At 35.8% G+C, this 18,096-nt stretch overlaps 1 protein-coding gene across 1 annotated transcript in view; it reads right to left on the bottom strand.

The window, feature by feature from the left end:
• The window catches only part of LOC139725261 (atrial natriuretic peptide receptor 1-like), a 281,503-nt gene extending 276,866 nt beyond the window's left edge, over nt 1-4,637 (bottom strand). The window contains exon 1 of the mRNA XM_071636348.1: nt 4,254-4,637. Within this exon, the coding sequence (XP_071492449.1) occupies nt 4,254-4,295 (42 nt within the window). The 5' untranslated portion in view covers nt 4,296-4,637. The remainder of the gene's footprint in view (nt 1-4,253) is intronic.
• Between the last annotated feature and the right edge of the window lie 13,459 nt (nt 4,638-18,096).

Here is an 18,096-nt window from a genome sequence, read left to right as displayed (position 1 = left end):
TGAATTTCTATATGGTAATTATCTCTGCGGTCATACTATAAACATGTGGCTTTGGTAAGGATTATTCATCCTCTAGGAGAAGCTTAATAACTTTGTGTTTGGTTTTAGCCACTGGGAATAACATGACGATCTCTTCGTTAAAGGAAGTCAAATTTTTCAGCGCATCGTGAGTTCTGATGACATTATTCTGAACCAATTCCATAAAATTATGGCGAAAAGAAATTTAAACAAAACTGTAGATATTGAAAAATTCGTTTATTCCGTTGCCTTTCATGTCACGATAGTGAGAGGAGGAAATTCTTCATCCTTCAACTATTTTGTTTATCGTTCTCACAGATCTGTTGCTGTTATTGTAGCTGCTAAGATATTTGTCTTCCTTTAAAAGTAAATATCATTTTCCGGGTTTTGTAACTTGGAGAAGCATTAATTCAAGCTGGTAGAAAACCTTCCTGAGTGCGAAGGGTGATGGACTCTCGTCGTACTCTCCTTTTAGATATCGTTCCTTTACTTTTTTCAAGAAATACTAGCGAATAAAAATTTCTTTAAAGAAAAATCATATATATTCTGTCAACAAAGGTTCGATAAACACGCTAGATCAAGCGACTCAAAATTCCATTACCGAACATCTAGTGTAACTTTGTGAAGCAAGCGCATTGCTCACATTTACTGACAAGCAATATTCAAACCACGTAGATTTTACTCTTTGTCAAACCAAATTCAACGTAAGAATACCCGTACGTTTCATGAAATGACCGTTGAGATCATAAATATCAGCAGAATTGTAAATTCAGGCCAATTAGTCTTGCGTTTGCCTTTTCCCCTATGTTTGAACTACTTTTCTTACAAGAGTCAACGTATAGAGTATTGCTGTCAATGCTGCCGAGAAATCCCGGCGAGAAAGGTAGCCTGACGACGTCTGAACGGGCGCGGAAATCAGCGAAATCAACACGGGCTCACGGAGCACGGCCGAGGCAGAGGCGTCCAGTCGTCTTGTTAATGATAATCGGCAGTGTACGGATCACGTCACAGAGTAAATATTCTATATCGAGTTACAACCTCGAAACCTGTCTTTGGAATAGTCCACACAAAGGAGCCAGAAGAACGCCCGGAATTGTTTTTGGTAAACACTGTCATCACAGGTACAGTCCCTCGGTAAACTCTTGCTCAGTAGCGTGGATATGAAAAAAAAAAGTTTCCATTGTTCCTTTGTTTTAGTGACTGTGTTCTTAGAATTGATGAAACAAACAAACAATGGTATACATGGTGTGCTGTTCCGCCTGTTACCCCTGACCACGTAAGTACCCCGTCCCAATATCCGCTTCTTTCGGGGTTTATCCATATCATTATTTTTTTACGATCTTTCATTTTGATTGATACTTTAATGTACAGCTGTACTGTGTATCCACTCTTTGTTGATCTATTTTGCTTTTATTTCTTCCTGATCTTTTTAACCCAAACACTTGTATCTTACTTCAGAATGACTTTCATCACAGTGTCAAAGGGTCCTTATTTACAAATCTTCTTAAAACGGGCAATTTCTAGGCTCTAAAGGATAACCGTTTGGATGAGAGAAATCATGTTCCTGTTTGAGTGTCCTATATGTAAGACGCACATTGACCTTCACTGTTACAGATTAGTAGTGCTATCCCAGTGAAGAGATAGAACGAATAAAAAGAAACCGAGTAGGGGAACCTTTTTTTAAAATCAAACTGATGCATAAGACAGTTATTGCAGTTTGAATATTTGATGAAAGAGTAATATCAGTCGCTATCTTAAACGCAATTAAATGAGTTGATAATTTCTTCGCCTCAATAGACTTTCACTGACATGTATTGACGTCCTCACAATCCGATCTCCACTTGCAATCGAATAATGAATGAGCTTTGTGTTTCGCGTTTCATCAATATCGAGTTGTAATAACTTAGCAAATAATTGATGGCTTTTTAAGGTAGATTGTAGTGGGTAACCAGATACTTATATTCTATGATACTTACCACTCTTATTCAACAGGAGAATTGTGAAGTAATTACATCAAATTCCCTGAATGTTTTGGCCTCAGTGACACATTCTATATAACAGCTCAGGAGCAATGTCATCAGTACACTGACAAACAGTGTCGCTATGTTGCTGCTATTATTATTTCAAAAAGCAACACACAGTTTCCGTAGGGAATGCAACTCAGTAGTATATACAGTGTATATTAATCGTCTTAAGCTGTCCGACAAAATTCGAAGTTTTTATTGTCTATCTCAAAGTTTCCATTTTCTGTTTCTATTTTGCACGAATGTATTATAAATGATACATTCATTCCCCGCTGAAAAAAAGAAGAAAAGAAAAATGCTAAGCCGCAAGGACACCGTCTTCGGTTAAACATAGAGTACTATGCGTGAAAAAAAAAAATGAAACCATCATTATTTTCACACGGTAATGAAATAAAACATGAAACAATGGGCTCTCATTTTTCTGCCATTCTATATCAGATCCAAACGTCTTCTAAATACGGTTGAAATGTACAAGACATTTATAATGTATTATTATGTACTTTGTCCCTGTATGTACATTCCTACCACATCCCTTTCTTGTTTTCTTTCTTTCCTTATTCTCTGCTCTCTCGAAGCCGTATTTACAGTGACACAGTGTCACATTGTAAAAGTTGGATCTCTTTCCAAATCGAATTTGTTATTGATTTTAACCCTTTACTTTTTCTGTTGATACTACTTTATCCTTTATAGCATCCTGCAAATACTGCATTCTGAACAGTCATAGGTAAGATTCTTTTCATAAATACACACAAAATGTGGGCAGAAAAAAAAATTAGAGCTCTAAGCCATGATGCGAAATGTTTAATATTATGTTCATAAAATGCAAGTTACTGGGATGTAAACTTAGATTGCCAAGTCACGGTTTGTAATGATTGATTATTATCAGCGAATATAGCAAACTATGCTCATGATAGAGCTGATAGTTTTATTAATACAGCAAGAAATCACTTGATCTTGTTCGTCGGAAAATGATACAAAACATTTATTTTACTAGTTTGACTGATCTTTGGTAATGATAAAGGCAATAGATTACCTGAGTTTCAACTTCATTGTCTTTATTGAGCTTTGACTACAAAGTAGAAGATTTCGAGTTTGACTATAAATAATGATACATGGTGATTCTGGGTCATTACCTGCTACAATCAGTTTCATTTGCCAAAGGAAGAAGGCATGGATATGATTGATTTCGACGAAAGGGTGAGGAATTGTAACCTCAACAACATGTGATGTTACAGAGATTCACTATCACCATAAAACACATGAATTTAATCATTAGATAATACGAACGACAATTGCACCTTTTAAACAAAATGTTATTTTGGATGTATGACAGATCCTAAGTCTTAACTACAAAAATTCAGTCATACTGTGATGTCATCCGCACATTGAATGTATGTGTGTTCTGACTACATAATTGTTATTGTTGATTTATGATCAGAGCAGTACAATTGCCGCTTTCGTGGCACCCACCAAGCAATACATTGATGCTTGAGAGTTTAACGGGTATTCGATTATACAAACTGACGTTGTTAAGGAGAATTATTTGAGAATTACCTGATATATATATATATATATATATATATATATATATATGTGTGTGTGTACATATATCTGTAAATCAAACCGACGCCTTAAGAAACAATAGAGCACATTCCAGAAAGAGATATTCTATTAATTGATAGAGCATTTGTCATTTGACAGGACTGACGTACACGTTCATATCGATAGAATACATTTCCTTGTTGACGTTCACACTATGAACATTTGACGTCAAACTGGTGAGAGAACATTGTTAATCTGGGGTCCTTCTATAGTGTAGGATATCTTCTTTATCTGAGGCTTACAAAACAAATATGCAATTTTCTATTTTCTCACTCACTCCACCCATATTCCAACTGATACACTAGAAACAATGTTGTAAAACGGCCGAAATCCTGCTTTGTTGGTGGGGTATCATCACCTTTCTACGGAGAGGGTTTTCTTTCCATACAGTCTCCTTGGCAATTTCACTGTTGATTTACCCACTGTTCTACAGTAACGCTTGTACGGTGTAGAAGCAATGTCAGAAAAGGGGAAAGAGAGTGCTTGTACAATCCAGTATGCAACAACTCAAGCTGGATAAGAGTTCTGAAAATATTTTTCTTAAGGAAAATTATACTGCGTGGCATCTTTTTTTTTTAAATCTTTGCAAGGCTGTGTGGGGTCACTTACCGATATCCAGACAATGAAGCACACGGTTCTGGCTACCATCATTGTTATCTTCGATTACAGCTCAGCGACACAGGTGACGGAGTAAGAATAAAGTCCACTTGTCTTAGATTTCCAAGTTTTGTTGATGTATTGGTAGTAGTCTCGCAATGTTCTCCCTTTGTTAATGCGCTTTCACGGTAGGAATGCACTCACTAGGATTTATACACGAATTACGAGTCATCGACTTCTATTTCTGTATTCTTCCACATGCACGTTTCATGGGACAGCGATGAAGGAGATCAAAATTACAACACACAGCCTTTTTCCTGCTTACAACACACCTCTTCTGCGCTGCAGACTTTACTCGAAAAAGGACAAGCGATATGGTGATGCGCTAAAAGCAAAATGTCGATCATTATAGATATATATAAATCAAAATAAAAGATGCGCGGCTTTCATGGTGTCGGAGCTCGCTCCATGACGACGGGTAAGGTTAGAGCGAAATTCTCTGTTGCATTTAGAAAAAAACGATATCTTCCACTGGTAGGGATGGCGTGATAGTAATTGTGTCTGCCGCAGTTTGGCCTGCTATCCGTAAGATAAGCCCAAACAACAAGAGAGTAAACATACTCCTAATAAGCTTAAACAGTTAATCGCATTTTTTTTTATAACTATGCAATACTTTTTGGTCCAGCAAGCGTCAACTGAATGTTCACATGTCGGTAATAATTATCTGTTCATGGTTTTGACATGGAATAAACACTGGAGCAAGGCAATCGCAGGTGAATAAAATCCATGTGGTTATCACAGTTTCGAACGAGATGAAAATTCGCTTCGGGCTTCCAGGTTGACAGGCATAAGTCTGTCGCTTGTCCCCGTAGGTAGATCAGCACCGATGCATCAAAGACAATGCTGTCCTTGCGATGGAGAATAACGACCTAATACAAACCCGCATTAGGGAAAACAGTAAGGAAAAGGGTCAACTTTTCTCTTCCCACATGACTGAGTAATGTCAACGAATGGCTGTCAACTGGTGACACGGCTCCAGAATAGGACCAATACGTAAATTCATTTGGTCGCCTGTAAGAGGATGCTTTCTGACTGGCCCATTCTCTGGAGTGCATACATAGTAGCAGACTAAGTCACGTGATTTTAGATAACGTACGCGCCGTCGCGTAGTTATATGGACAGCAAACCACAATACACTGTGTGCACCGGACATCATGCGTTCAATAAAACAAGCTGGGTATCCAATTATGTTTTGTACTGCAAAGCATTCACGGGGAATGTAAATGAGTACAAGGTCACAAACTAGACAATTGTAATTGTGCTGTACAGTGGGGCAGTGGTGAAGGGTAATAGTTTAAACAAGACAAAACGGTACTTATTGCAAATAAGACGCAAAAAAATGACGTAAGTCGTTTTGAAAATCATCTTGCATTTACAATCTACAAAGGTTAAAAATGAAGTGTTTCTTCAAACTTCTTATTTCTATTTGTTGTCATGAGCGAAAACGAAATCTTTACATAACATTTCATTATTCCAATAAATCAAGAAAACAATCCAAAGTATCAAACACAACAATGGACTGGATAATGAAATTGTCCAAATACAATCTCGTAATGTGCTTTGCAAAGTGTATCGAATCTTGTTAAGCTATAAAAACACTGGCCTCTTGTTTGAGGTAACGAAGCGTCAACATAGTACAAACATAATTTTCACAGGACGCGTAACATGATAACGTGTATGTTGACTGCCCATAATGCAAATTGTTTTCACCTGAACATCATTCAGTCGTTTGATAACATAAACATACTACCCAACGACTAAAGTGCAAACATGCTCAACCACCCCCCCCCCCCCCTAATCGACATGCAACTCAATGCTGTAATGATGGTTACATTTATTTTCTGCTCTTTTGTTTCCGAATGATTCTAAGTTACAGCAGATCAGTCGTCAAATTCCCGTTATCATAAGCGTTGGTTGATAAGGATGTCCAAATGTATAATGATTTAACTCTATCCACTTACAACTGTATTCACGTGTGTTCAGGGGTACCATATATACATGTGTATAATTATCATTTCGACGAAATTAGATTATTTCAGGGAAACAACAATGTGATGTTTTGTAGCGGTTTTTTTTTTTTTTTTGTCCACCATCATTGCAGAAATAAGATGATGAAAAATGTACTAGAACAAAGAATAAGTCGTTCATTATGCACTTTATGTACAATTTAGTATGTAATATATTTGGTATATATATATTATATCATGGACCCTAGGGCCATGATTATATAGTGCGTATCGAAAAAAAGGTAATCCGACTTTGGAGAGCTACTATTTCATAATTGTCAGCTATGGAGAGCACAATTTTGATTGCGAGGAAAGAAAAAATCTTCCTCTTTCCGTTGGTATCTAATTATGTTGACAAATGTCATATATGAATGAGCACATGAACTTTAAAAGACAACAATGACAAATTGTACTTTTTCCAAGTTTGCGCAATATTGTGAAGGAACAATGCTTAAACTTCCTGGATGAGATCTGTCAATGAAAAGTGGCCAAATAGGTCAGCCTGTACGAATGCAGGTTCGTGTTTATGGTTTCTCCTAACATTTTAAGGTTGATAACTATTTACATGGCCACCTATTCGATAACTTGGTCACTCCCACAGTGACCTACCCACACAATCCATTTTTTTTTCTGTTCATATTTAGCACATAACTCGCAGCGACGAACCATGTCTTGAATATGACGAGAGAAAAATGGATAACGGTTTAGCGTTTATCGGAAGGATCAAGTTATCGACAACGTGGTCGTGGTGAAGGTTATGAACCATAAAAGGCTAGAAGAAACCCTAGACACAAACTTGCAGTCGTGCAGGTTGACCTGATGATTTGACCACTTTCATTGACAAATCTCATACATGCAGTGAGATATGCGTTGTTCCTTCACAATAACACGCCAACTTTGAAAAGTGCAATTTGTCATTGTTGTCTTTAAAGTTCATGTGCACAGTCATGCATGACATTTGGCAACATGATTAGGTATCAATAGAAAGAGGAAGAGTTCTCCTTTCCTCACAACTAACATTACCCTCTCCATAGCTGACAATAAAATAGTATCACTGCAAAGTTGGATTACTTTTTTTTATAAACGGACTGTGTAAAGGAAACAGGTGAAGTGAAGAAAATGAGGAAGCGTTAAAAGGATCGTGTAGTTTTGGTTGAGACCTAATCTCATGTTTCTAACATTTTTGGTGAGATAATGAATGACCTCTTATGAAAGAGCATGTAATTCCATGAGAAATTCAACGTTTATTTGATGAAAATTGGTTTTGAAATGGCTAAGATATCTAAAACAGAGCGATTCTAATAAAGTGTGGGACCCACATTTCATAACGATCACTTTGTTTTACTTTGTTTTTGGATGTTTTAGTCATTCCAAACCCGAATTTCATCAAATAAACTTTGAATTCCTCTTAAAGTGGTATGCTCTGTACTATTTCATAAGTGTGTTCTTGGTATCTCGCAAAAAGTTAAAATCCCAATTCCCATCTCTACCAATACTGTACCATCCCTTTAAGTCGTGAGTTTGAAAGGCAATGTCTTGAATATTGATCAGTTGGAACTGTGCTTTCTTTTTGAAGATTATTCCTTTTGAGGGGAATCTGAATTGAAATGAATCCACGGGTAACGATGTACGTACCTTAGTTTTCGTTTTCTGCAATCTGACGGGTATCATAAGAATGAATAAAACTATTACAATAATTCAAGTGTGATAGTATAATAATATAGTCCTGTTGTACAATGATTTCACAGGTATTTGCGGTGAGATGTGATTTAATCTTGAACACCTTGTAATTCTATTTCGTCAATAACTGATATAGTGTGGTCTCAAATTCGTTTTTTTTTTTCGTGAGTGATTATTGGGCATTTTTATGTTTCTTGTTCTTAACAGAGTACATTTTTTAAGATTTAGAAATATTCTATAAAGAAGAGGGAGGGGTCGGTATCCAACGCCGAGTTACCGTTTTTGGGCCGTTTGTGGTCAGATTCTGTGTTTCTCTTTCACAGGCATTTTAGCCAAGATTTGAATTCTCGCTAAAGTGATTGATCCTAACCAAATTGGTGTTGAACGTATTTAGCCACTAAGATCCTAACTGTAAACACCAAACAAGTTTGATGGGGAGATAAATGAATCACAAACGTCATTTCGGTCACATTATCCAAGACGAATTGATTTTGTTTAATTGTTGCAGTGGGTGATGACGTACGTGCCCAAGCAATTACTAAAGCAACAGAGTGATTTTGTTTTGGTTTCGTTCTGAAGTAGTTTCGTTATGAAGAACTTTCACAGCATCAACATGTATACTCACTGTTCCTTTTTTCCTACTATTTTGTCTGTTTGCAACAATACCATCCTAGCTTGCATTGAAGTGTAAAACCTTAGAGATCACAATGAAAAGACTGTGAAACAATATTACCTTGATAATATTTTGAAATAACATACAGGGAATATAAAAGAACAAAGCCCAGGATTTGAAATTAAGCCCTTTGTCAGAGATGATAAGGGCTATAAACAACAAACCAAAACACATTATACAAATCTGAATCTGAATCTGAATAGTCATAACGAAAAAGTTATTTAGCAGTTATTGCATCCAGACAAAGTTATCCTTGAATGCTCCAGTCTGCTTCCAGTGGAAATTATGATTATTTCCCCTTTCCTGTAGAATCAATAAACTCCATTAAAATCGAGCAGTATATTGTATTTTAAGACATTATTCCAATTTTTTCCCTAGCCAAGTCAATGAAATCAAATGGATGAAGGCCACAACAGTTGAACGTAGTTTAATAAATATTGCATTTCATGGAAAGACGTATATTTTCGTGCAACTGCGTAGAACTGCGTAGAACCCTCAGCCTGTAAGGTTGTTGATGCTTATGCTTAACATAGAAATATCATGATTATCTAAATGAATATATATATATATATATATATATATATATATAATATATATATATATAATATACACGTATATATATATATATATATATATATATATATATAATGTATATGGATGTCAAGTAAGATATATGTTATTGCAATAATTTCTGTGTTGTAGGGTCCGCGTTCAGAAATGAAATATTACAAACAACTTCTTTTTAGCGGTTAGATAATGACATTTTAGTAAAAAAATATACAACAGCTTTAAATGAATACATCTGGAGAGTGTGTTTGAACGTCGGTTATGATCTGTCTATGCATTCGCTGCCTATAAAGGGATGGTACAGTATTGGTTGACATGAGGATTGGACTTTTTTAACCGTTTGCAAGATACCGAGGAACCACTTATGAAAAAGTACAGAGCAGACCATTCTAAGTGGAATTCAAAGTTTATTTCATGAAAATCTATTTTGGAATGGCTGAAACATCCAAAAACCAAGCTATCATATTAAAGGGTGGGTCCCACCTTTTATTACAAATGATCTTTTTTGTATATCTAGGCCGTTTCAAAACCAATTTTCATCAATGTAATGTTGAATTCCTTTTGGAATTACATGCTCTTTCATATTTCATTAGAGATTGTCATTATCTCACAAAAAAAAATGTTAGAAATCTGAAGTTAGGCCTTGACCAAAACTTTACAATCCCTTTAATTTTTTTCCTCTCTCTTTGCTTGCTTGGTTTTGTTTCGCTGAGTGTGTGTGTGTGCGTGTGTGTATGTGTGTTTGCCTGCTTATTTAGACTTGCAATAATGTGTAGTTGAGCCCGGATCAGCCATTTGCAATATACCAAGGAACTGCTATGATATCGTAACAAATACACTGAAGCATTTGTCAGTTATATTTTGTTCTAGCCAAAGATTGAAACATCTAATCAGTGATCGAACTGAAGCATGGTGCCAACCTGTCCTCCTATTGTTGCTCTTAACTAGTATTTAATGTCTTGCCTAAATGTTTTAATGGAGCGCGGATCTGCATCGACACGCTGCGCCTTGCCTTCGTAAGTTGAAAAATATCAGAAGACTATAACCTCAGTGGGTGGCCTTGCTTCCTTTAACACGAGGTCAACATTTGCAATCATAAACCAATAAATTGACATAGATGAGGAAAGTTGGGTAGCCATGAATCATTGCCAGTATTTTGGCTTTCTAAAACTATTTGAACAAACACTGGGTAAAGTCACCTATTCACGGCAAATACAGACAACAGCTTGTTTCGAGATCACTGTCGCGAGAGGGCGGTCATCAAGTATTTTCACCGGTGTGTTCAGGCTTCATGACTGGCAGTGCAATATCAGTAACCGATAGTAAACACGCCAGGAACATCAATTGCTTGTAGAGAATAAATAAAACTAAACAAAACAAGCAAATAAACAAACAAATAAACCAGAACCCAAGGATATCTCTTGATTAGAGTCAGTTACATTCACTGAGAGTAGAATGATTGCAGCGCACAATGTTTTGCTTTTAATGATTATAATTGTATACTAAAAAAATGTAATAGAAAGATTGCTTCATGAACGTTTGACTGAAGGTTTGATTGTCGTCATTCCATTGTGTCGAGTTTGATTTCCTTTCATAATCCCCATTTTTTTGGGAGGAACTTCATGTTACAAACGTGGTGGTTATTGATAAACTTGTCACAAAGATTTTGAGTGGACATTGGAAGAGACCTGTTTATTGGAATAATGAAAAACAATGAACATTGCTTGTTTCTAAGAGTAGAAGTCCCAGTGATTTACTATTGTGAAAAGGTCATTGTCTGTCTTTGCTGCTTTTTCAAGAACATGCAGTGATCGTTTTTCTATATTAAGAAAGGAAATTATCCTTTGCCTTACACAACACTTTAGCACACAGCATGTCCCTTCAAGCGGTATTATATTTTTTTAGACACTTTGGCAAATAGACATAAATATCAACTCGTGTGACATTTGGTAAAAGGAATATATTGAAATACAAGTAACAGTTAAAACACAATAGTACACTTCTCGAATAATACATGCCTCACAATGCCAGAAACACGCTTTACTTCGTTACTCTTCAGTGGAAGCATCAAACATCTATTTACGCATCAGATGAATATTAGGGTATAGGGATTTAATTCTCTTATAAAAGTACGTACAGATGTGTACTGTTTTAGATTGGAAGGAAAAGAGTTCTAGACACGTAACCCAATGATGTTTGAATCATTTTAGGGTTATGATGATTCTGGGTTTTTGAAGGTGGTAATAAAACGACTGACGTGTTAGGTATGAACGATGAGTAAACCGGAGAGTTTACAGTGAAAATAAGAGACAAATGTAGTCATCAAATTCTAGTAAAAGACGATTAAATGTGTATTTGCGACTGTATAACTCAAAACCCACAAAAAGTAGGCCCTAATAAATTTTCATGATACTACATATTTTACATATTCTTTTTTAAATCTATTTTTGAAGCTGATCGAGCGCATCTTAACTAGACGATGGAGGTTAGAATCTTTGCTAGTACAGAAAAAAGATATGCATTTATTTGAATTGGGATATTTTCTGTTGTTGTTGATCACTTGAAGAAAACCACTACTTCAGTAGGACTCAAAAAGGAAAAAGTTTTAACTTATATAGGCGATTTTTTTTTCGCACTTTTTACTTCTACTTTGTATGTGTGCGACGTGACCATGGCAACGTGTTGATGGATCATGATTGAATAGTGACGTAAAAGAAAAGAAAACAAAAATTCAAATATAAAAGGAGAAGGGTAATAAAATACATAACTTTTACATAAAAGATATGCATACGAACAGGAGAATTCTTGCTTAATTTCGTCTTTTAAAAACAATAATAAACTCCAGATGCTGCCTTCATCATTTCTTCCTACACTGACGAACACGTCCCGATTATTCTATCTGCGTACGTTACATGACGTAAACTTGACCTTTCAATTCCAGCAGAAAGTTGGTTGATTTGCAAATCACTCCAAGTTTACCGCTCTTCTTGCACCTTTGAACTCGCCGTATAACGCCAGTATTCATCGGCTGTCCGGTTCATAATAGTTGAATGTGAAATTGCAACGAAGATCTGAAGAGCTTCTTTGCCTTACTCAAAGGCAGTCTGAAATGATTCATCGCAATCGCCCAATTGTGGCGTTTCTATACCAGTGGAAATAGGTTAACTAAAGCGCTTCTGGACAAGAAGATAGGCTGTAGAAATGAGACTTAATTGTAATTTATAGGAATGATGCCTTTGTAACAATGTCTTCCTCACAGTGAGTGTGTAAGAGAGAGAGAGAGAGAAAGATAAAGCGAGAGAGGGAAAATAGTTCAATGTCTATTCTTTGCTTTTTTACAGTATTTTTGTTTGCTTGTTTGTTTGTATTGATTTCATGGTTCGTTAATCCAACAATAACTAAAAATGAACAACGCGAACAAAGGTACGTTATTCCGAATATTTGTTAACTCCAAAAGGGAATACGATACCCTTTTCCTGAGGTCCATAGTACGCAATTCTATTTTGTGTGTGTTTGTGTGTTTGTTTTGGTTGTAGAAAGAATTTAAACAAAACCATGAATGCATGTCTTGGAACAGACACACACACGAGAGAATAAAACATTAAAGGCATACGATCGTCATCCCTTATGGTACGGAACGACCGAAGTTTTTGCATGCAATTGCGCAATGCCAGACTCGGTGTTATATCCATAAACGTCTGGGACAAGGCTGCCACCGAGACACGTGTGTGTGTATGTGTGTGTGTGTGTGCGTGTGTGTGTGTACGCATCATTCACAAACATTGTCACCGCGAGCTGCGGTGATTGGAGGAGAGAGGCCAGAAGACGCGTGGCTCTTTTGGCCTCTCTTCATGCGCATGCGCACTGAGAGTGTGTGTCCATTCGGAAGCTCTCGTGGCTCGCTCGGACAGCCATTTTGGGTTAGGAGATTTTAAGAGCTTGTTCGCAAAAACCGATAAGTCCATATATGCCAAATGGAGTTATTTGGATTAAAGGTCAAGAAAAATAAAGAGATTAATAAGAAAATCATCATAACTTCAAAAATGTACCTCTGTATGTAGTGACCAATATATCATTTAAAAGGTATTATTTTGTACTTTATGACAGAGTCTGTACTTCAAAACCTTCAATTAATGGACTTATCGGTTTTTGCGAACAAACTCTTCATTCACAGAGCTCTTGTAGTCTAGCGTGTTGTTCGTTGACCCCTTGATCCAGCGCTATTCTCATTCGGGGTCACTACATTTGATACAGAATGGGGGAGGCAACGTGTTGCGTTCGTCTCCGTACCGTACAAACCACTCGCCACGATTGAGTGCCTTTAAAAGAGTTTTCTCCGGAAAATACCATGACATTGTGATTAGCGTAAAACACATATTGTAGCGCCAGTGAAATGGCTTTCGGAATATAATTATCTTACGTGATCAGATGAATTAAAACCATTCATTTACAGCAACGCACAAAAGTTAATGTATGATTCATATTCAAATGCAATAATTTGTTTAAAAGAATACGTTCAGAATCATGATTTGTTCTTCTAAAACTTTTGAAATGAATAAAATTTGTTTCTACAAGTTAAGATTACATTTTGTAATGCTGTACGCCCCACACATGTATTTACTGTATAACTTTATTGAACAAGTGAACCACATGGAAACTTACTTTTGTACCAGGAAAAGACGACATCCTATATTTACTGGATCCTTTTAGCTATAATGTATTGCGGGAGTGTTATTATCAATGTTACCCTAAGAAATTTACTTCTAATCTATCAATATCTACGTGTTTGTCCAAAACAATCTCCAGCAAATCTTCACACAAGAAACTTAAACCAACAAGTAGAGCGAACCCAGTATTTTCTGACAGGATATTTCCAAAATCCTGCACTATATACCAAACCGTTTGATTTATGCTCTCGTTAGGTGTCTTGTTGATTTCTGTCATAAATTGCTTTGCTGATTGCCAGTCCAACAGATACGGAGGTTACAGGCTATCCAATAATTCTGGTCCACCGAAATCTTAATCAAGTAACCTGAACAAATTTAAATAGTTTTGAAAAGCTCACACTGGCTATCAGTGTAAATTCATAAACCGGTCATATATTTCAAGTCAGTTTGGAACTTTACTTCTACCTTTTGAATGCTTTTGTTTGCCTGATCCAAATTATCTGAGGAAAGTACTTATTTACATGCATTGCAGAAAATAACCTTTGCTAAAACAAACACACAAACAAACAAACAAACAAACAAGCAAACAAAAACACGAACATTTATCAATTGTTCGAAACAGAAAATAACAATTTATGGAAAAACAAAATGATTATGTACTCCTCTACTTTTTTTAATAATCTGTCCCAGAATTTTAGACAAATTATCATCATTAAAGAATCCAAGACTTCTGTCAGCAAACTCGGTATACTGTTGCAGTTCTATAGTCGTTCTGTTTTGTGAGTGCGTATGAACATGATTACAGTTTATTTCAGTTCAGTTCAGTTTATTTTATTTTCGCACGGAACCGGCTTCAGCCAATGGCTGTTCTCCAGCTGGTCCGTGCCCGATAAAATCACATAAACATCATCATACATTATACAATAACAAACATATCAAACTAACAAAACAAAAATACAATACGTCGATTAAAATAACAAAAAATGCACACAAGTACAAAAAGTACCCCAAAAATTGCCAAACGTTTACCCTCTCCCATCCCCCCGTCCATTCATAACATAGTACTGAATATTCACATAATATACATTGTATATCTTTATCCATCAAATATGTTTCATAATTATGTGACCGTGTTTACGTGACCGTGTATCACAAAACTAACAAAAAGTCGCTCACACTGATTTCGTATCAGGACCAAAATAGGTAAGATGGGTCAACCTAGACAATTTTTAGTTTTTTCACAGTTACTGAAAGAACAAGTCCTCTTTTCATTATTAAAAAAAACCCCACCCTCTACACATTCTTCGCTTTCAACTGTAATAACTTTGGAAGAGATGATGGTACGGCTTTGAAAGTATTAGTATTCATGGATAGAATGTGTTGATAGAGCATGATCAATTTCAGCTTAATTTGATAATCCCTAGCTTCATTGTTTATGCTGCAGAGTTTCACATTCTTCTTTTTGCCCCATTCAATGCACAGCTAGCATGGCTTGGTAAGATTAAATAATTGAATAGCCTCTATCCTTTAGCGCTTCTTTTCTCAGTGAACACTTTTCCAAAGTATTTTTCTTTATGTTTTCTTTTCAATATTTAGTTAGGTCATGAAAGTCCATTTGACCTTAGTTATACATAATTCTAAAGCTTAAAGACTGCTCTTTCAGAATCTGTCCTTAACTAAAAATTAGTTTTTAGCTTTTAGTTGATTCCGTGGTGGAGGGTAACATATACGCGTACACAATGTGTAAATGTTGATTAGCATAATACTATACCTCAACAGCCTTAGCATCTTGAATGACGTGTTTTCTTACTTGTTTATTTTGTTTTGTTTTTTTTATTTTTTGGCCGTATCGGCAAGTCTCATGTCATCCTGCCCTGGTTACTGCTGTTTTGGTAAATCAATTGATCCCCCTTGGTTTTAATTGCAAATAGTCTGACGAATCTTTGTTACCACATAATATACTTGCAGTATTGATGTAGCCGTTTTAATTAACCTTCTCCTACCCACCTTTCGTTGTTAGTCATTATAATCCCGCTTTAATTTTTGTAATGTCCTCAGATCAAATGAATCACTAAACAATCTGGTTAGATATTAATCATATTCCTATCTTCAAACTCTATTCTTGATAGTGGAATGATGACAAGACGGTTTCTTTTTATTTCGTTTGACTGCAGTCAGTAAGATTACAAGTGGAGATAAGGTTTTTAATTTCCTTTTTCATGTTGTACCTTAGAGAGTGATCTTTACCAATAACCGCAAAGCTTTTGTTTTATTTTTTTAAAGAATCGCTAGAGTATTGGTATCTAAAATACAGAACCAGTGCTATACTTCATAACTACCATGTAGTAAGCATGTATTTACGAAAAAATAATTGAACAAAACAAACAAATAAGAATGCAGTTGGGCGACGTTTATCAAAGAATAGAAAGCGAACTAATTCAAATTCAAATTCAAATTCAAACTTTATTTTCACTTTTTCTTTCCAACAGAATGTACAAGAAACAATATTATGAGTTTGACATGGGAGTAACAAAATATACATAACCAGACAGGATTAACAACATGTTCATGTCTACATGATCAGTACAAAAAAGATACATATATTTTATATATACCCTGCGAGAAAATAGACAAAAAAAAAAACAAACAAACAAATGAGTACAATCACTTTGCAGTTTTCGAAAACATTTCTTCCACGTTTATCTTCCCAGTCAAATCTATTTACTCATAGTTCCTGCAACTTTGCTCGATGGATGTGTTATACAGATAAATTAATGATAAATATTCTATTAATTTCATCATAACGTAACTATGAACCTTTATTTTAATTTGTCAAGATCTTTTGCCTCCATTGCGTGTGTGACCGTGCATCACATATCAACAACAACGACAAAAAAGTCGCACGTCCTGATTTTACATGAGGTAAAAGGTAAGACACACAAGGGTCAAGCTGGTCAATCATATGAGTTTTTTTTTTATAATCATGTTCTGAAAGAGCAATTCTTTCTTATCATTCTTAAGTTTGGGATCACAAAGCGAGTGTGAAATTATATAATTTTTAGCAGTTTTTCTATTATTTTTTCTTGCAGCTGGTGTGATCATGTATGACGTTGTGGCCCCTTAAAAAAACCCTGTACACACTCTTTACTTTCAACTCTAATAGCTTTTGAAAGAATAAAACTTCTGCTTTGAAAATTGGAAGTAGCAATGCATAGAATGTGTTAGTTTACCAGAGCATGCTTAATTTAGCTAAATCTGATAATTCCTTCATTGTTGCTGCCCTCAAGTTTTACATCCTGTTTTATTTTTGTCCAATCCGTTGCACAAAAAAAAAACGGGTTAGTAAGATTGAGCGCTTGAATTGATTCTGTACTTGACAGCCTCTTTTCTCAGTAGTCCTACACGCTTTTCCAGAGTGTGCACTTTATTTCCATTATATAATAGAGTTGGGTAAGGAAAATCCATTTGTAAAGAGTTATGGATCATTTTAAAGTAAAGAGTATGCTTTTTTAGAACCTGCCCCTAACTGGAAATCCATGTCTGACGACTTTTCTTGGTCCTGTAATGCAGGGTAACATTTCTTTAACTCCCTTAACCAATCTCGAAACTATAAAAAAAAAAGATACAAACAACACAAGTCTTAATTATTTATACCCTTTTGAACTCCTCTTTGTAGATTTCCCTGCCTATGCTGTCTGTACTCTTTGTTGTCTACAACCTCAAAATCTCTGATGGTCTTCATGAGATCGAATTCTTTCATTTGCATTTATCATTAAAAAAATGTAAAAAAAAAAATCAATGATTTATGCTATCAATTACTCTTACTGCCTGTTTCCTGTCTCAGTTTCACCGTACCAGTAATGTAGCATATTGCTCATAACTGTGGTAGAAGAAGAAACAGCTGCGGGGGGGGGGGGGGGGGGGGGGTGCTTCCACAAACAAAAAGTCGCCAGACATGAATTTTTAGTTAAGACCATGTTCTAAAAGAGCAGACTTTAAGCTTTAAAATGATGTATAACTCAAATCAAATGGACTCTCCTAACCTATCTAAATATGGGAAAGAAAGCATAAACTCAGGAAAAGTGTGAACTGAGAAAAGAGGCTCTGAAGTACAGTGTCTATTCAAGCGCTTAATCTTAACCAAACCGTGCTGGCTGTGCGATGAATGGGACAAAAAAAAACAGGAAGTAAACTACCAGAGT

The sequence above is a fragment of the Diadema antillarum genome, unplaced genomic scaffold (assembly GCF_040938485.1).
Source record: "Diadema antillarum isolate AM-2024a unplaced genomic scaffold, OU_Dant_1.0 seq00000030_RagTag, whole genome shotgun sequence".
Lineage (NCBI taxonomy): Eukaryota > Metazoa > Echinodermata > Echinoidea > Diadematoida > Diadematidae > Diadema > Diadema antillarum.
Note: the sequence above shows the minus strand (reverse complement) of the source record. Positions and strands in the feature narration are given on the sequence as shown.